Below are 14767 nucleotides of genomic sequence, written 5' to 3' on the forward strand. Positions count from 1 at the left end.
AATAGAATGGAATGCTCTATTTGTATTTCAATCTTCATGGTGTTTGTTGTAAATGAATATATGGTTTGATACTAAATCCTTTGGGAAAAACAAATAGGTCCCAAATAGTTTAGTCTCATGGTTTAGTGTTCCTGTTTAGTGCATGTTCCAATATGCAAGGAACAGCCCTTTCTCCGTCTGCCAGACCTATGAGGTTATTAAGAATAAGCACTACGCATTTTATTTTGTTTATTTTTTTAAGTTTATTTATTTATTTTGAGAGAGAGAGAGAAAGAGAGAGAGAGAGCAGGGAAAGAACAGACAGAGAGAGAGCGCGAATCGATCCCAAGCAGGCTCTGAAAGCTGTTAGTGCAGACCCTGACACGGGACTTGATCCCAAGAACCATGAGATCATGACCTGAGCCAAAATCAAGAGTTGGATATTTAACCGACCCAGGCACCCCAAGAATAGACACTAAACATTTTAACTACTGCCTTTTGGATGACCTCAGGCATGGTATGAGCATTTCCCCACTTTTTAGAAGAACTTAAAAAAGAGTATCATAAAACATTATTTGGGTTCTGTATTCATTTGCAAAATTTACATAACAAAACACCCCATACTGGGTGGCTTCAGATGGGGAATTTCCTGTCTCAGTGTTCTCAAGGCTAGACAGCCATGCTCCCTCTGACACCCTGGAGAGAATCCGTCCTTGCGGCTTCCTAGCTTCTGGTAGTGTCTGAAGTATCTGAGGGTCCTTGGCTTGCAGTTGTATCAGTCCAGACCCTGCCTCTGGGTCTGTCTGGGTCTGTGTCCAGATTTCCCCTTCATATAAGGATACTGGTCATATTGGATAAGGTCCCATCCTGATGACTTTATTCTAAGCTGATTACCTCTCCAAAGACCCTGTTTCCAAAGAAGATCACACTCAGAAGTACTGGGGTTTATAACTTCCATGTATCTTGGCGAGAAGGGGTGCAATTCAACCCATAATACATTCCAGTAAGAGCACATTTTGTCTTAAAATATCACGTTAGATTCATAAACTCCTTGAAAAAGAACGCTTTTGACTTTCCATGTTTTCTTTTAATAGTCTATGCTAATGATGACTTTGACATCTTCAGAGTCCTAAAGTATCTCTTCTGTGGCTGCTAACTTCTTCAGCTGTCTTTCCATCAACGGTGTTAAAAGATAATATAGAAACACTTTCATAATTGCATTTTATCTCCGTCTGTTTCCTTATACATCCTTTAGTGGGACCATTAATTGAACTAAGATTAGGACAAAAAGAAGCAAAGAGGAAAAGGAAAATGCAATAATTCCCCCTCTAAAATAATTCTTTAAATTTTTTAAATGTTTGTTTACTTTTGACAGAGAGAGAGAGAGAGAGAGCGTGAGCATGAGCGGGGGAGGGCAGAGAGAGAGGGAGACACAGAATCCGAAGCAGGCTCCAGGCTCCAGGCTCTGAGCTGTCAGCACAGAGCCTGATGTGGGGCTCGAACTCACAAACTGTGAGATCGTGACCTAACCTGAAGTCAGACGCTTAACCAACTGAGCCACTCAGGCTCCCTTAAAATAATTCCTTAGTTGTTTTCTAAAACTACTTTAGTTTGATAATCCTAAGCATTTGTTATTTCCAAATATGTAACTAAAAGATTACAAAGGAAAATTGTCATTTCAAAATGAGTAGCCCTTTTAGAACTCCTGGGTGGCTCAGTGGGTTGAGCATGTGACTTCGGCTCAGGTCATGATCTCACAGTTGGTGAGTTCGAGCCCCACGTTGGGCTCTGTGCTGACAGCTCAGAGCCTGGAGCCTGCTTCGGATTCTGTGTCCCCCTTTCTCTCTGCCCCTCCCTTGCTTGTGCTCTGTCTTTCTCTTTCAAAAATGAATAAACATTAAAAAAAAAAAAGAACATCCTTTGTTAATTCATTGGTAATAACATAGATATAGATGTAGCAACTTCTATGCAAGTGAATAAACATTTTGATAGTGTTTGTCAAAGCTCCTTCTCTTAGGGATACACTCTATTTATTCATACATTTATTCATTAAATATTTTAACATGGTGTTTACCTACTCGGCAGTGTTCTAGGTACCAAGAATGTAGCAGTGAACAAAACTGAAGAAAAAAATCCTCGCATCATGGTGCTTATATCCTGATGCGGGAGATGGATAGTCAAGAAGACAAAGAGGCTGTTATGTTGAGAATAGAGTGAAGAGGGGCAAGGGTGCAAGGAGGGACGTACGTTAGGAGGCTGTCGAAGTCATGCAGGCAAGAGACTGGTGGCTTGGACCAAAGTAATAAGCAGCGAAGGTGGTGAGAAGTGGTTGGATTGTGGATGAGCTTTGAAAAGAAAGCCACCAAGATTTGTTGATGGAGCAGAGATGGTGTCTGAGCAAAGGAGAAGAGTAAACGATGACCCCAACTCTGCACCGAATAAAACAAATAACTTGGGGAGTGTGATTCTTTTATGCTGTGTAGTAGAAAGAATTTGATTACACATGTAAATTGTTAAGGGCAGAGTTTTCCAAGCAGATTTAAAGTTGGGCTGAGAAGTAGTCATTGCCTTTGGGATATGTATTTGGAAATAAATTAAGTAATTAAGGAAGTGGAAATGATTAGAACTATCTGTCAGAGGAAACAGAACAGAACGGGAGCTGTCTTCTCACCTTTGACAAGCAGAGGTGGAAAATAATCACAATAGTGTTTTTATGAAGGCGGTGAAAGAGGAAGAGATTACATACAAAAGTTTTAAGTTACTTCACCTTGTTTCTGGAAATGTTGGAAACATCTAATTAGATTTTCCGAATAAGATGGCGAAACTTGTAGACATTGAATTAATTTGACGTGGCTACTGCCGGCGGTTATAATCATGGTTTGACTGCTCTGGTCCAAAGATACGGTGGCAGTTTTAGACATTTTAGTGTGGTTGGGCTCTTAGCCAATCTTTAGGGAGGTAACTCACTCCACATCTGCCGGTCAACCCCTCTTCCCTTCCCACTCTCCTCTCTGTTCCTGTTGTTTAACTTGCTGCTCCCACCCATCAGATGACCATCAGAGAATGTGAACACTATAGACTGGTCCTGGGATGGGATTTTTCCCCATATACTGTCTTGCAGCCTGTGACATCGTTCCTTCCTGAAACGTATGTAAACCAGAGATAGTGGTTTGTTTGGCTTTAGAAGTGACGGGTCATTCTCTATACAGAGACGTCAAGGGTGCACAGAGCACACCTTGCCAACCTCCCTTTGTCTTGAGACCTCTCTGCAGCCTGTGCAGAAGGCCATTTTCAGAGTATTTTAGGCCGTGATTTTGTGTTCTTTTCAGCAAGCCTGACATAGCACTTAGCAGTGTGTGTGTATCTCCATTGGAGCTGAGAGTAATCTGTGCCATGGGCTTTTACTTTAGGTCTTTTTTAGTTATTGGTATCGGTGGGTATCCAGCAATCACAAGTTTTAATTTTTTTAAATGTTTATTAATTTGTGAGAGGGAGAGAGAGACCGTATGAGTGGAGGAGGGGCAGAGAGAGAGAGAGAGGGAGACATAGAATCTGAAAAAGGCTCCAGGCTGTAAGCTGTCAGCACAGAACCCGACTCAGGCCTCGAAGTTGTGAACCGGGAGATCATGACCTGAGCCAAAGTTGGACGCTTAACCAACCGAGCCACCCAGGTGCCCCTCAAATTTTAAACCTTAGGATGTGTATTAGTACTTTAAAATAAAACACTAGAGCTTTTGTGTGTGTCATAAAATGTTTTTGAGAGCTCTTTCCCCAAGAGGAAAAGCGTTCAGTCAAAGAATGCCCAGTTGTTGTGAGATTAAAAGTCATGATGGTAAATTAGGACACGGGTTGGTGCTGGCATGAAACAGGAGATTTTACCCTTTTATTTGCTCAAAGCTAAATCCTTCATGCCATAAATCTCGTTGATCACTGTGTGATATTTGAGGCTAAGGCACTCTAAGATTCTAGCAGATGTGTAGATATCTGTTGATGAAATGATGATATGCTCGTAATGTTTTGAGGTAGATTTGTACTCTTCTCCATTTCTCAATGCAACCTAACACCTAGTGTTTCTTTCACCTTATTTGATGTGCATATGATTGTACATATGATTGTGCATATGATTGCAAACTTAAAAGTGGTAAAAATATTTTTAGTGTGTTACCATTTTTGTTATTTTTGGATATAGGCATACAGTTGTCCATGTAAAGTGGCTCTATCTATCTATCTATCTATCTATCATCTATCATCTGTCTGTATGTTTAATGGTTTATCAACAACATTCAGCTGTGTCTGCCTTCTTCATTTACCAATATCAATTGGTCAAAAGGTTACAAAACATTTTTTACATCAAATACAATTAGGTTCCCCTGAAAATGCACACTCTCAACAATAAAGCATAGATATATTTTCGGTCACTTATGTGGATCTTATCATGGAGTACGAGTCGAAGGACACTGAACGGTAAATTGTTACAGTCAGAAAGTGTTTACAAAGTAATAGCAAAATAGACCCTCCTGTCAGTGTGCTTTATTTTGTTGCAAGTAAATGAACTTGATTTAAAACTATTTAACCAAGAAGTGAAATCGATTGAAAGGGTACATTCTGACCAGGCAGGAAAGGTTAGCTCAGCAGGCGTGGGTTGCTCAAATTCTGTATATTCCAAATAAAGACCTGTCTTTGGGAATGGCCCTTGACCGGCTCTTGGGACATAAGCTCTGAGCACTTGGAATATTCTGCCTGAAAGGAGTATTTTGTATGCCCAGACCTTAGGCCTGCTGTACACTTTGATGAGATCAATTTATCATAACAATGTGTTTTATGGTGAACATGTACCTGGTTTTGCTGGGGAAACAGGGACAGGAGAAGGGCTGGATGGAATCCGAGTAGCTGAGGTCATTTATGAAAGCACTGTATGCCTCAGGGACAGGCATCAAATAAAAACCTGAGCACTGGGGCTCGAGCATGCTTTTTTGTTTGGCAACACTTCACACATATCATCCCGTAGCATCCTGGGAAAAATTAGGCAACATCCCATAGCATCCTGGGAAAAATGAGGCATGTTCCTATGTACTTACACTGTGAGAGAACAGGTCACTCATCTCTGGAAAGTCCTATATCTTTTCTCCTGGACTCTGCTTCATGAGCCTTGTCCATTTGCTGATATTATCGTGTCCAGTCACTGTAATAAATTGTGTCCATTCACTGTAATAAATTGTAACCATGAATATAATAGCTCTTTTGAGTCCTGTGGGCCCTTCTAGTGAGTCATAGAGCTGAGGATGGTCTTAAGGAACTTGACACACTGACTGACCCAATCTTCAGAAAGACAGAGGCAAGTGTTTCTTGGGCCTCAACAGCAGGACCCGATAACAATTGTATTTAGGTCATTGCCCGGTGACAACTTAACTCCGGCCATCTTCTGGATCCAAGCAGAGAAGGTGATGGGTGCAGCTCAGGTCAGTCATGTAACAAAAGACAGAGCCTTAGCACAAACATGACCATGAGGGGATACGGTATGAATTAGGCCAACTTATTGTCTATGCCAATATGTGTTTATATACATAATGCTTCTGTTATTACTTTTTAGTCTTTCTTATATCCATTCACATTTAAAAGCGGTTTTCTGTTAATATTTTGCTTCTAGTAGAGTGGCAGGCACTTTGCTAATTAGTTAATACTTTTCATACTGATATTAAATAAAAATCGCATTTATAGGTTTATGATTCATTCAGGAAATAGTTAAGTGAATACCTGCATTTTTATAGTGAACTTCCTATCTAACAGGTGGCTGAAATCTAATCATGTACTAGGGGTGTGATCTAGGCCCATGGTTGAACCTCTCAGATTCAGATTCCTTCTTTGAAAGAGGAGGTGATTTCCCATAGGTGGTGGTTATGAATATTCCATGAGATAACATGTATAAGCCCTCAGCATAGTGCTTGACATATGGAGATGTTCAACAGTATATTATTCCTTCTTTCCTACCTTCTTTTTCCCCCTTCATTCATATTTAAACACCTACTGAATTAGAATGTATAATCTCTAAGCCACAGAATCATAATATCTAGTAAATATTAGAATTCATGTATGTAATTTACAGTGGGACTACTTTGTCATACTTTGTGCATCAACATTTTTCATTTCATATATAATTTTTAAATGTGATTTAAAAGATTTCTTAAATTTTTATTTCATGCCAAATAGTTATATGATACCTTTTTTTCATTAAAATTATTCTCTTATTCCTTTTCCTCCAAGTAATATCATTGTTTCTAGGGTCATAAAATAAACATGTGATATAGCAAGCATGGTCATCCTTTCATGAATAAAAATATGAAAATAGATGGTAGATAGGGCTTAAAAATGTGTTGATGCTTATAGACTAGTAAAGTGACACAAGATACACACACACACACACACACACACACACACACACACACACACACATACACACACACACACAATGTTAGAGAATAGGATATTTTCCCCAGATAGAGAACTGGTCAGTAAAAATTATGTCAAGGATACCCGTACTTTTACATTCCATAAAGATCAAGGATGAACTTTGAATCTCATTACATGTCTTTAAAGGAGCTGCTTAGCAAAATAAAGGAAGAGTAGAAGAAATAGAGAAAAAAGTTCTGTGAAGTCTGTTTCAGTAATGAGTTAACTACCAAGGGTATTAGCCAGGCACAGAGGCATGTGTATCTTCCCAGCGTTTGTAGGGACTTTTAGACCAGACAGTCCTCTTAGAGCTGGAAGTTAAGGTTTAAACCTAGTTTGAAGAGAGCTGATAGAAGGGAGTAACCACAGAAGTGAAGTACCTCTTTCTCGTTTTTGTTCTCTCCCATCTTTATCTTTCTCTCCCCTCGACACAGTTGGGAAGTTCCCTTCCTTGAACAACCTCAGATTCAGTATGAATACATTTTGGTTCCACTATAGAATATCTAAATGTGACAGACAAGGCCAAGGAGAATACAATTTTAAAAAATACTGCCCCCCAATAAAAGCTTATTACGGTTTTACCTTAATCATAATTTAAAAATGATAATTGTGGTCTTGAAAAGTGCTTGATAGATTTCTGCCTGGTGCTTAAAACTGAAAATAAGTGGGCAATCAGAACAAAACTACATCATATCGATTTTTCAGTAAGTCAGGCTCCAGTAAGTTACCTTCATTTCCAACTCTTTCTTTTGGCGGCCAGTACCGTGACCTGAATCCTGCAGAGTAATCAGATTGGTGCTATAACTATTTATAGATGTGACAGGAGAAACATTTTAGCTGAAAGGTTTTTTTTTTATTATTATTAAAACACTGTCACAGAAAATAACTGTGAGTTAGTGACAATGGTAAATGACTCCATTAGTTGGTCAGTTGCTATATGTAAATAATTCTTTGTGCAAAATGGGATAGGAAAACTTGTCCAATAATTGCTAGAACATTTTTATTCTGGTGTAATTTTTGATAAGTGTTTTTGTGGATTGTGCACAATATTTACGTTATATGCAATTACATAGAACTTGTAGAAATATAAAGATCATTCTCTAGTATTATTTTGCCAGCTCTTTGCAGTAAGGCTGGCCAGAAGTTTATTTTTCTCCCTCTTTTACTAGTTGAGGCATTAAGTAAAAAATTGATTATATAATGCTTGGCCCTATAATCAGTGTGTTGAAAATATGATACCCGTGCATTACAAATTAAATTGATATAAAACATCTTTTTATTTTTTTAATTAAAAAATTCTTAACGTTGGGGCACCTGGGTGGTTCAGTCGGTTGAGCGTCCAACTTCGGCTCAGGTCATGATCTCCTGGTTTGTGGGTTCGAGTCCCACATCGGGCTCTGTGCTGACTGCTTGCTCAGAGCCTGGAGGCTGCTTCAGATTCTGTGTCTCCTTCTCTCTCTGCCCCTCCCCTGCTCACGCTCTGTCTCACTCTGTCTCTCAAAAATAAACAAATGTTGGGGCGCCTGGGTGGCGCAGTCGGTTAAGCGTCTGACTTCAGCCAGGTCACGATCTTGCGGTCCGTGAGTTCGAGCCCCGCGTCAGGCTCTGGGCTGATGGCTCAGAGCCTGGAGCCTGTTTCCGATTCTGTGACTCCCTCTCTCTCTGCCCCTCCCCCGTTCATGCTCTGTCTCTCTCTGTCCCAAAAATAAATAAACGTTGAAAAAAAAATTAAAAAAAAAATAAACAAATGTAAAAAAATTTAAAAAAATTATTAACGTTTATTTTTGAGAGACACATTGAGAGAGACAGAGCATGAGCAGGGGAATGGAAGACAGAGAGGGAGGGAGACATAGAATGTGAAGTAGGGCCAGGCTCTGAGCTGTCAGCACAGAGTCTGAGTGGAGCTCAAACCCACAGAATGAGATCGTGACCTGAGCCAAAGTCGGACGCTTAACCAACTGAGCCATCCAGGCGCCCCTGATATAAACATTTTTTAAACATTTTTATTTTAAGGAGAAATATTTTCTCCCAATTTCTATTTAGACTGTTAATAGCCACCAGACTACATCTCTTTATTTTGTGTAGGAAGACATTGGAGGAAAAATTTCCAGAACAACTCATATTTCCTATAAAAAGAGAAATTCTGCACTACGATCTTATTTATGGGTATCTCTAAGAATCCCAAAGATATTTGCAAACCAGCATCGCATATCCCTGTTGAGTGTTATTCACTCACGATTTACATGTTTACTGCTGACTAGTGCTAAGCACTTTGCCTGGTATTAGGTATACAAAGATACATCCAACTTCTTCCTTATCTTCAAGAAGACCCACTGTCTGAGTTCCTAAGGACACAGATTTGTAAATGACTAACTGTAATGCAACACGATCATCCTAACCTAAACAATGTACTTGGGGCCAAAGAAGTACTTAATTCCCGTCGGAAGACTGAAAAAGATTAAGTATAAGTAAGTATGAAAATTGAGCAGGAATTTGCTAAATGGAGAAAGAGAAAAGTGACAATATTCTGAGTATCTACTCTTGAAATAAAAACCATCTACCATTCTTTATCATGCACAGACTGGAAACTTCATTCATTCCTTCAACAAATATTTAACACGTGCCTACTCTGAACAAAACATGGAGACACAAGATACTTCTGTGTCTGTGTTGTGTTGCAGTCTGATTGCCTAGAAAGCGAAGAATATTTTCTTTACCCATTATATATGTACCACATTTTAAGAGCCATTAATATGGGCATAGGACCTACAAAGATATTTTTTTAGAAAAGTACATTTATTCATTCATTCAGGCAGTCATTCAGCCAACAATACGAACATTGAGTGCCTGTCATGTACTCAACAATGTTCAGAAGAGAACATTTACCTGGAAGGAAGGCTTCAAGAGTCCTATCTACCTGGACAAAATTTTGTAAAGAACAGAGGAGACAGGATTGAGCTTGGCGAGTGGCCACAGTCAGAAAGAAAGGCGGGAGAGAAGGAAAAGAGGCTTGTGCACCAGGCAGGCTGATCAAGGAGGTTTGGGGAAGAAAGATCAAGGAGAGTTTGGTACCAGCAGTCGACGCAGAGAGGCCGATGGGCTGAGTTGTTCAGTGGTCACTGCTTACCTGAAGATTACATCCAGGAGCATGTGTAGGAGCAACCAGACGGGAGAGGAAGCATGAGGGACACCAGTGGAGATGCAAGAAGAGAAACATGAGAGGCAGAAGTGGGGTCAAGAAAAAATGTCCTTCAAAGTGGCAGAGACGAGTTTGCGTGTGAAGGTAGAATGGATGGATGGATGCGATGTTTTGTATGTGTCAAATCTCTTGGAATTTTTATTATTCCAAGAAAATTCCCTGCTTTGTTTCATTTCCTTTATATATTTTCAGGATAACAATCTAAGAAAAACTTCATTTGCATTTGTTCACTGAATATATCACATATTTATTAACTTTCCCTCGTTGTTACACTGTATTTACATGATTAGGATACAAATGCAGGTGCCTGGGTGGCTCAGTCAGTTAAGCATCCAACTTTGGCTCAGGTCATGATCTTGCGGTTCGTGGGTTCAAGCCCTGCGTCAGGCTCTATGCTGACAGCTCGGAGCCTGGAGCCTGCTTCGGATTCTGTGTCTCCCTCTCTCTCTGCCCCTCGCTCGTTCAAGCTCTCTCTCTCTCTCTCTCTCTATTAAAAATAAATAAGCATTTAAAAAATTTTAAAAAGGATACAAATGGACATTATGAATGATAAATAGGCCTTATATAATGATATACATATATATATATATAGCTAATACAATAATTTTGATTCTTATCATACTGATTAGTTTTCCGTGTAGCTCACTTTATTCTGAATAATTTTATTTATATGCTTATAATATAAAATCATTATTACATTTTTCCTCTATAAATTATAAGCAGTGTGAATAGTGGAATTTAAAGGAGAAAGCCTGAAAACGAAAACCTGTTATTTTTGAATGTGTATTTCACAGCATCAGAACAAAATGTATTCAGCTGTTCATTTTATAAAGAGAGAAAATGCATTTCAAATTAGAATTGTGCCATTCAGAGGCTGTAATTAATGCAGTCATAGGAGAAATAGGAATGCTCCATATCAGTGGGTAAAGAAACAAAGTCTCATTTCAATAAAATGTTTGGTGATTAAGTATCTGTAAATAGAACTTTTTTCTTTTTTAGAAAGAAAGACAATTGAAAGTCAGGAATATGGCATTAGGCTTTTCACATGGTTCAGTGAGAAGCAGAAAGCTGTAGAGCTTGAACCCAGGTGATAAATGGAAAATTCTTATTCTGTAGAATTCTGGGGACACCTGACCTCCACTGGCATCAGCACTTCTCTGCTTTTGTCTGAGCCAAGATAGACCTTAATTAAAAGTTTGACCGGGGCACCCAGGTGGCTCGGTTGGTTGAGTGTCCAACTTTGGATCAGGTCATGATCTCACGGTTGGTGAGTTCAATCCCCACGTCAGGCTCTGTGCTGACAGCTCGGAGCCTGGAGCCTGCTTCGGATTCTGTGTCTCCCTCTCTCTCTGCCCCTCCCCCACTCATGCTCTGTCTCTCTCTCTCTCTCTCTTTCAAAAATAAATAAACATTAAAAAAAATTTTTTAAAGTTTGATGAACCCCAGTCATTGGGCATTTCAACGACCTTTATAAAAAATAAAAGACCCTCCATGAATTGAAAATGGGCTTTGACTTACTTTTCCAGCAGTGGTGGATCTGCACTGATCAGCCTGTGATCTGTGCCCATGATCCTCTGGGTTCAGTGACGCATCGTGAGAGAAGCTGTGCTACATTTGTCAGGTGGAGACACAGAACATGGCCAGCTAACCCACTGGAGACTAAATCTGCAACCTTGCTTGTGCTCACGGTGCTCCAGCAGCTGGCCACTGACCTAAGGCTATTAGTGTGGCTAGAATGGGCCTCGGAAGTGTTGGGCTTGGGAAAGCCCGGGTTCCGTGCTCGCCCACAGTGAAGTGTGGAGATTGGTCCAGTGTCTCTGGCCATCTCCTCTTCCCTGCTTAGGTCCTGTGTTAATGTCTCGCTTATCTTTTATGTTGATAGTGACTTCTTTTCCTTTCCTTATTCCCTACCATTTGAGTCTTAAAAATTCCTTTCTAGAAAGAAGCTGGTATGTATATGAAAGTCCAAACATGAAGTCTCCTCAGGTTTTCAGGGCAGATGGGTGGCCCCATCCGTTAAGAGTGGGATTCTTCGGCTGAGGTCATGATCTCATGGCTGGTGAGATTGGTTGGTGAGATCGAGCTCCAAATGGGGCTCTGCTCCAAATGCGGAGCCTGCTTGGGATTCTATCTCTGTCTCTGTCTCTGTTTCTCTGTCTGTCTCTCTCTCTCTCTGCCCTACCCCCCTGCTCCGTCTTTTATTCCTCTCAAAGTAGATAAACATTCAAAAAAGTCTCCTGAGGTTTTTGAGTATGTTTATTTCCAAAAGGTTGTTTTTCTCCTTATAATTGGTCATTGCCACTCATATCCAAAATAAAGAATTTAGGGTATTTAGAAACTGTTCCTCCAGATTTCACCATAATGAGTAGCAAAGGTATGTCAGAGAGAGAAGATGCACTTTTTGCATTTATTCATTTTTTTATCTTCTAGCGGAAGCCCCCACTGGTGGTAGATGATCTTTTTGAAGACATGAAAGATGGCGTTAAGCTGCTTGCTCTTCTGGAGGTCCTGTCTGGGCAGAAACTGGTAAGGATTTTTCCTGTGACCAGATTGTCAAACTGTTCCCTTTTGGGATTCGGAGGTTGTGGGGTTGGGAGTGTAAAAGGTGATGTCCTATAAAAGTGGGTAATACACTGGGAATACTAGTGTGTTAGTGTTCCACAACCCCTGAATATATCAGTCACTTCCGGGAGCAGGGAACACCTTTCCTTTCTAGTTCCCACACACATTTAGTGGATTTAAAACTCTATATGTAGTAGTAGCAACCTTAGAAGGAAGAGTAAAGAACTTCATCAGTTATCTATCATGCTTAACTACTGCATCTTATGCAATATCTATCCAGGAAAATTACTTACAGATTAACATTGACCTCACTTACAGAGTTTGCTTTCCGTTTGGAAAGGAATGTTGGTCCATAACTGTGTATTATTTATATACTTGTTTGTTAAAAATTAAGTTTGAGATCAGCATGACATTTGTCATACACTTGTGGACAGCCTCCATCATCAGTCATTTGTCACAGGAACGGCACCTTCAGAATCATTTGCTTTTTTTTTGTGCAGTGGAACCAGCAAAGTGAAAAACACATTGATAGTGAGCTACAGAATATACTTTTCTATGTTACTTAATAATAAAGTATAGACAGTCCCCAACTTACAGTGGTTTGACTTAACGACTTTTTGACTTTACAATGTTGTGAAAGTAATATGCATTCACTAAAAACCATACTTGGAATTTTGAATTTGGATCTTTTCCTGGGCTAACAATGCACAGGATGATCCTCTTGTGATGCTGGGCAGGGGCAAGGAGGCACCACTCCCAGTGAGCCATGCGGTCATGAGGGTAAAGAACTGGCTACACTTAACAACCATTCTATACCCACATAGCCATTCTATTTTTCACTTTCAGTACAGTACTGAATAAATTACATGAAATATTAAACACTCCATTATGAGATTGGCTTTGAGTTAGAGAATTTTGCCCAACTGCAGGCTAATGTCAGTGATCTGAGCACGTTTAAGGTGAGCTAGGCCAAGCTGTGATGTTCAGTAGTGTAGGTGTATTAAATGCAATTTTGATTTGCAGTTTTTCCAACTTATAATGAGTTTATCGGGATATAACCGCATTGTTAGTCGAGAAAGATCTGCGTTTTTTTTCTGGCTTACGTTTTGTTATTTGAAAGTAGTAGAGAGGTAAGTAGTATGTGCAAAGATAAACTACTTATAAATGATGTCTATCATAATGACGAAAAGATACTCAAGAAATTACCTTCAAAATGTCGTATGACGTGCTAGAACACAGTGTCCTAAATTGGGAGCACTTATTTGTTCTTTGTCTATTGCTTCTTGACAACAGCTACACAGCCGTGAAACTTGGTTAAGTGAGTTTTTAAACGTGTATTTGCCTAAACATAAATTTCCAGTTAATTTTGTGTGGAATCCTCAAAATAGGGTTGTTTGTTGAAAAACTACAAACTGATAATAATTTTGTGTAAATCATCTCTCTAACTTGATTCATATGGTAGCGGATGCTTCTGGTGCCCTTGTGCTATCTCAGCTCACCTCCAGCTTCAAATGACTTCACACAGTGGGGAACATTGCCTACACCCTCTAGTAGTATCTTGCCTCAAACACTGGTAGCTTGCCTCCAGGTTTCCACCCTCATAGCTTTGGTCAAAAGCACAAGTTGCTTAAAGCAGCCTTGAAGTGTAGAAGAGTTAATGGTCCCGAAGGTCCTTCAACCAATGGAGATGGGAGTCCATGAATAAATGCTGCAGTCTGGCATTGGGAAGGCAGACAATTCTGTGACATATTTACACATGTCTCATGGAGTGCTTGAGTCCCCAGTAGGATTGAGGCCCAGTTGCTCACAGTGGAAACCCTCAATAGCATTTTTCTTCTTCCCTGTCTCACACTCCATGCACCCCCCTCACTCTTGCTACCTGGGATCACCTCCACAGTAAACTACATGCATCCAAGTCCTGTCTCAGGTTCTACTTTGGGGGAAATCAAACAAAACATATATGAAAAGCCAATTTGAAATATGCATGAGCTAAATAAACTAGATTAGCATTCAGATGTCAAGTCAAATCATTGACTTGAGATATATACTCCCTTGATTGCCAGATATAATTGGGCATCTTTTTATTTCCTTCTGAATTAAGCTGTTTACTAAAAGGTTAAAGGAATCTTCATTCCAATTCAGTTGGGTATTCAGGAGGTATATCATTCTGTGTCAATATAATTTTGCCAGTATACTTGGCCAACAGGGTACAGAAAGCTTGATGGGCATTTAATTGCCAAGCTAAATGTCTCTAGAAAAAGTATATATTTTGACATAAGAGTCCTATTTCTGTTTAAGTACCCTACTCATTCAGACATAAATTATAAGACCTTGAAGCTAGAAGAGATTTCAAAAAGAATCTCAGCTTTCTCACTTAGCAGAGAAGAACTGAGACATACAAGGTAGTTTCCAGTTTAACCTTTATTATTTACTTGTATTGAGCCCTCCAAGATTCTGAATTATGTAAAATGAAATTGCTCTTAGATTATAAATAATCCTTGGAAATGGTTATTTAAATTTTGTATATGTATACATTATAATTCAGGACCACATTAAAATGAAAAGCATGAATTAAAAAGG

General features: G+C 39.5%; 1 protein-coding gene across 2 annotated transcripts in view; it reads left to right on the forward strand.

Moving 5' to 3' along the window:
- SYNE1 (spectrin repeat containing nuclear envelope protein 1) overlaps positions 1-14767 on the forward strand; it is a 473246-nt gene that overhangs the window by 93445 nt on the left and 365034 nt on the right. For both annotated transcript variants that reach the window (XM_047102923.1, XM_047102922.1), the window contains exon 4: positions 12056-12151. In XM_047102923.1, the coding sequence (XP_046958879.1) occupies positions 12056-12151 (96 nt within the window). The remainder of the gene's footprint in view (positions 1-12055; positions 12152-14767) is intronic.

The sequence above is a fragment of the Lynx rufus genome, unplaced genomic scaffold (genome assembly GCF_022079265.1).
Source record: "Lynx rufus isolate CCGP_SWC_20201006 ecotype Redwood Valley unplaced genomic scaffold, mLynRuf1.p SCAF_6, whole genome shotgun sequence".
In the NCBI taxonomy this organism is placed as follows: Eukaryota; Metazoa; Chordata; class Mammalia; order Carnivora; family Felidae; genus Lynx; species Lynx rufus.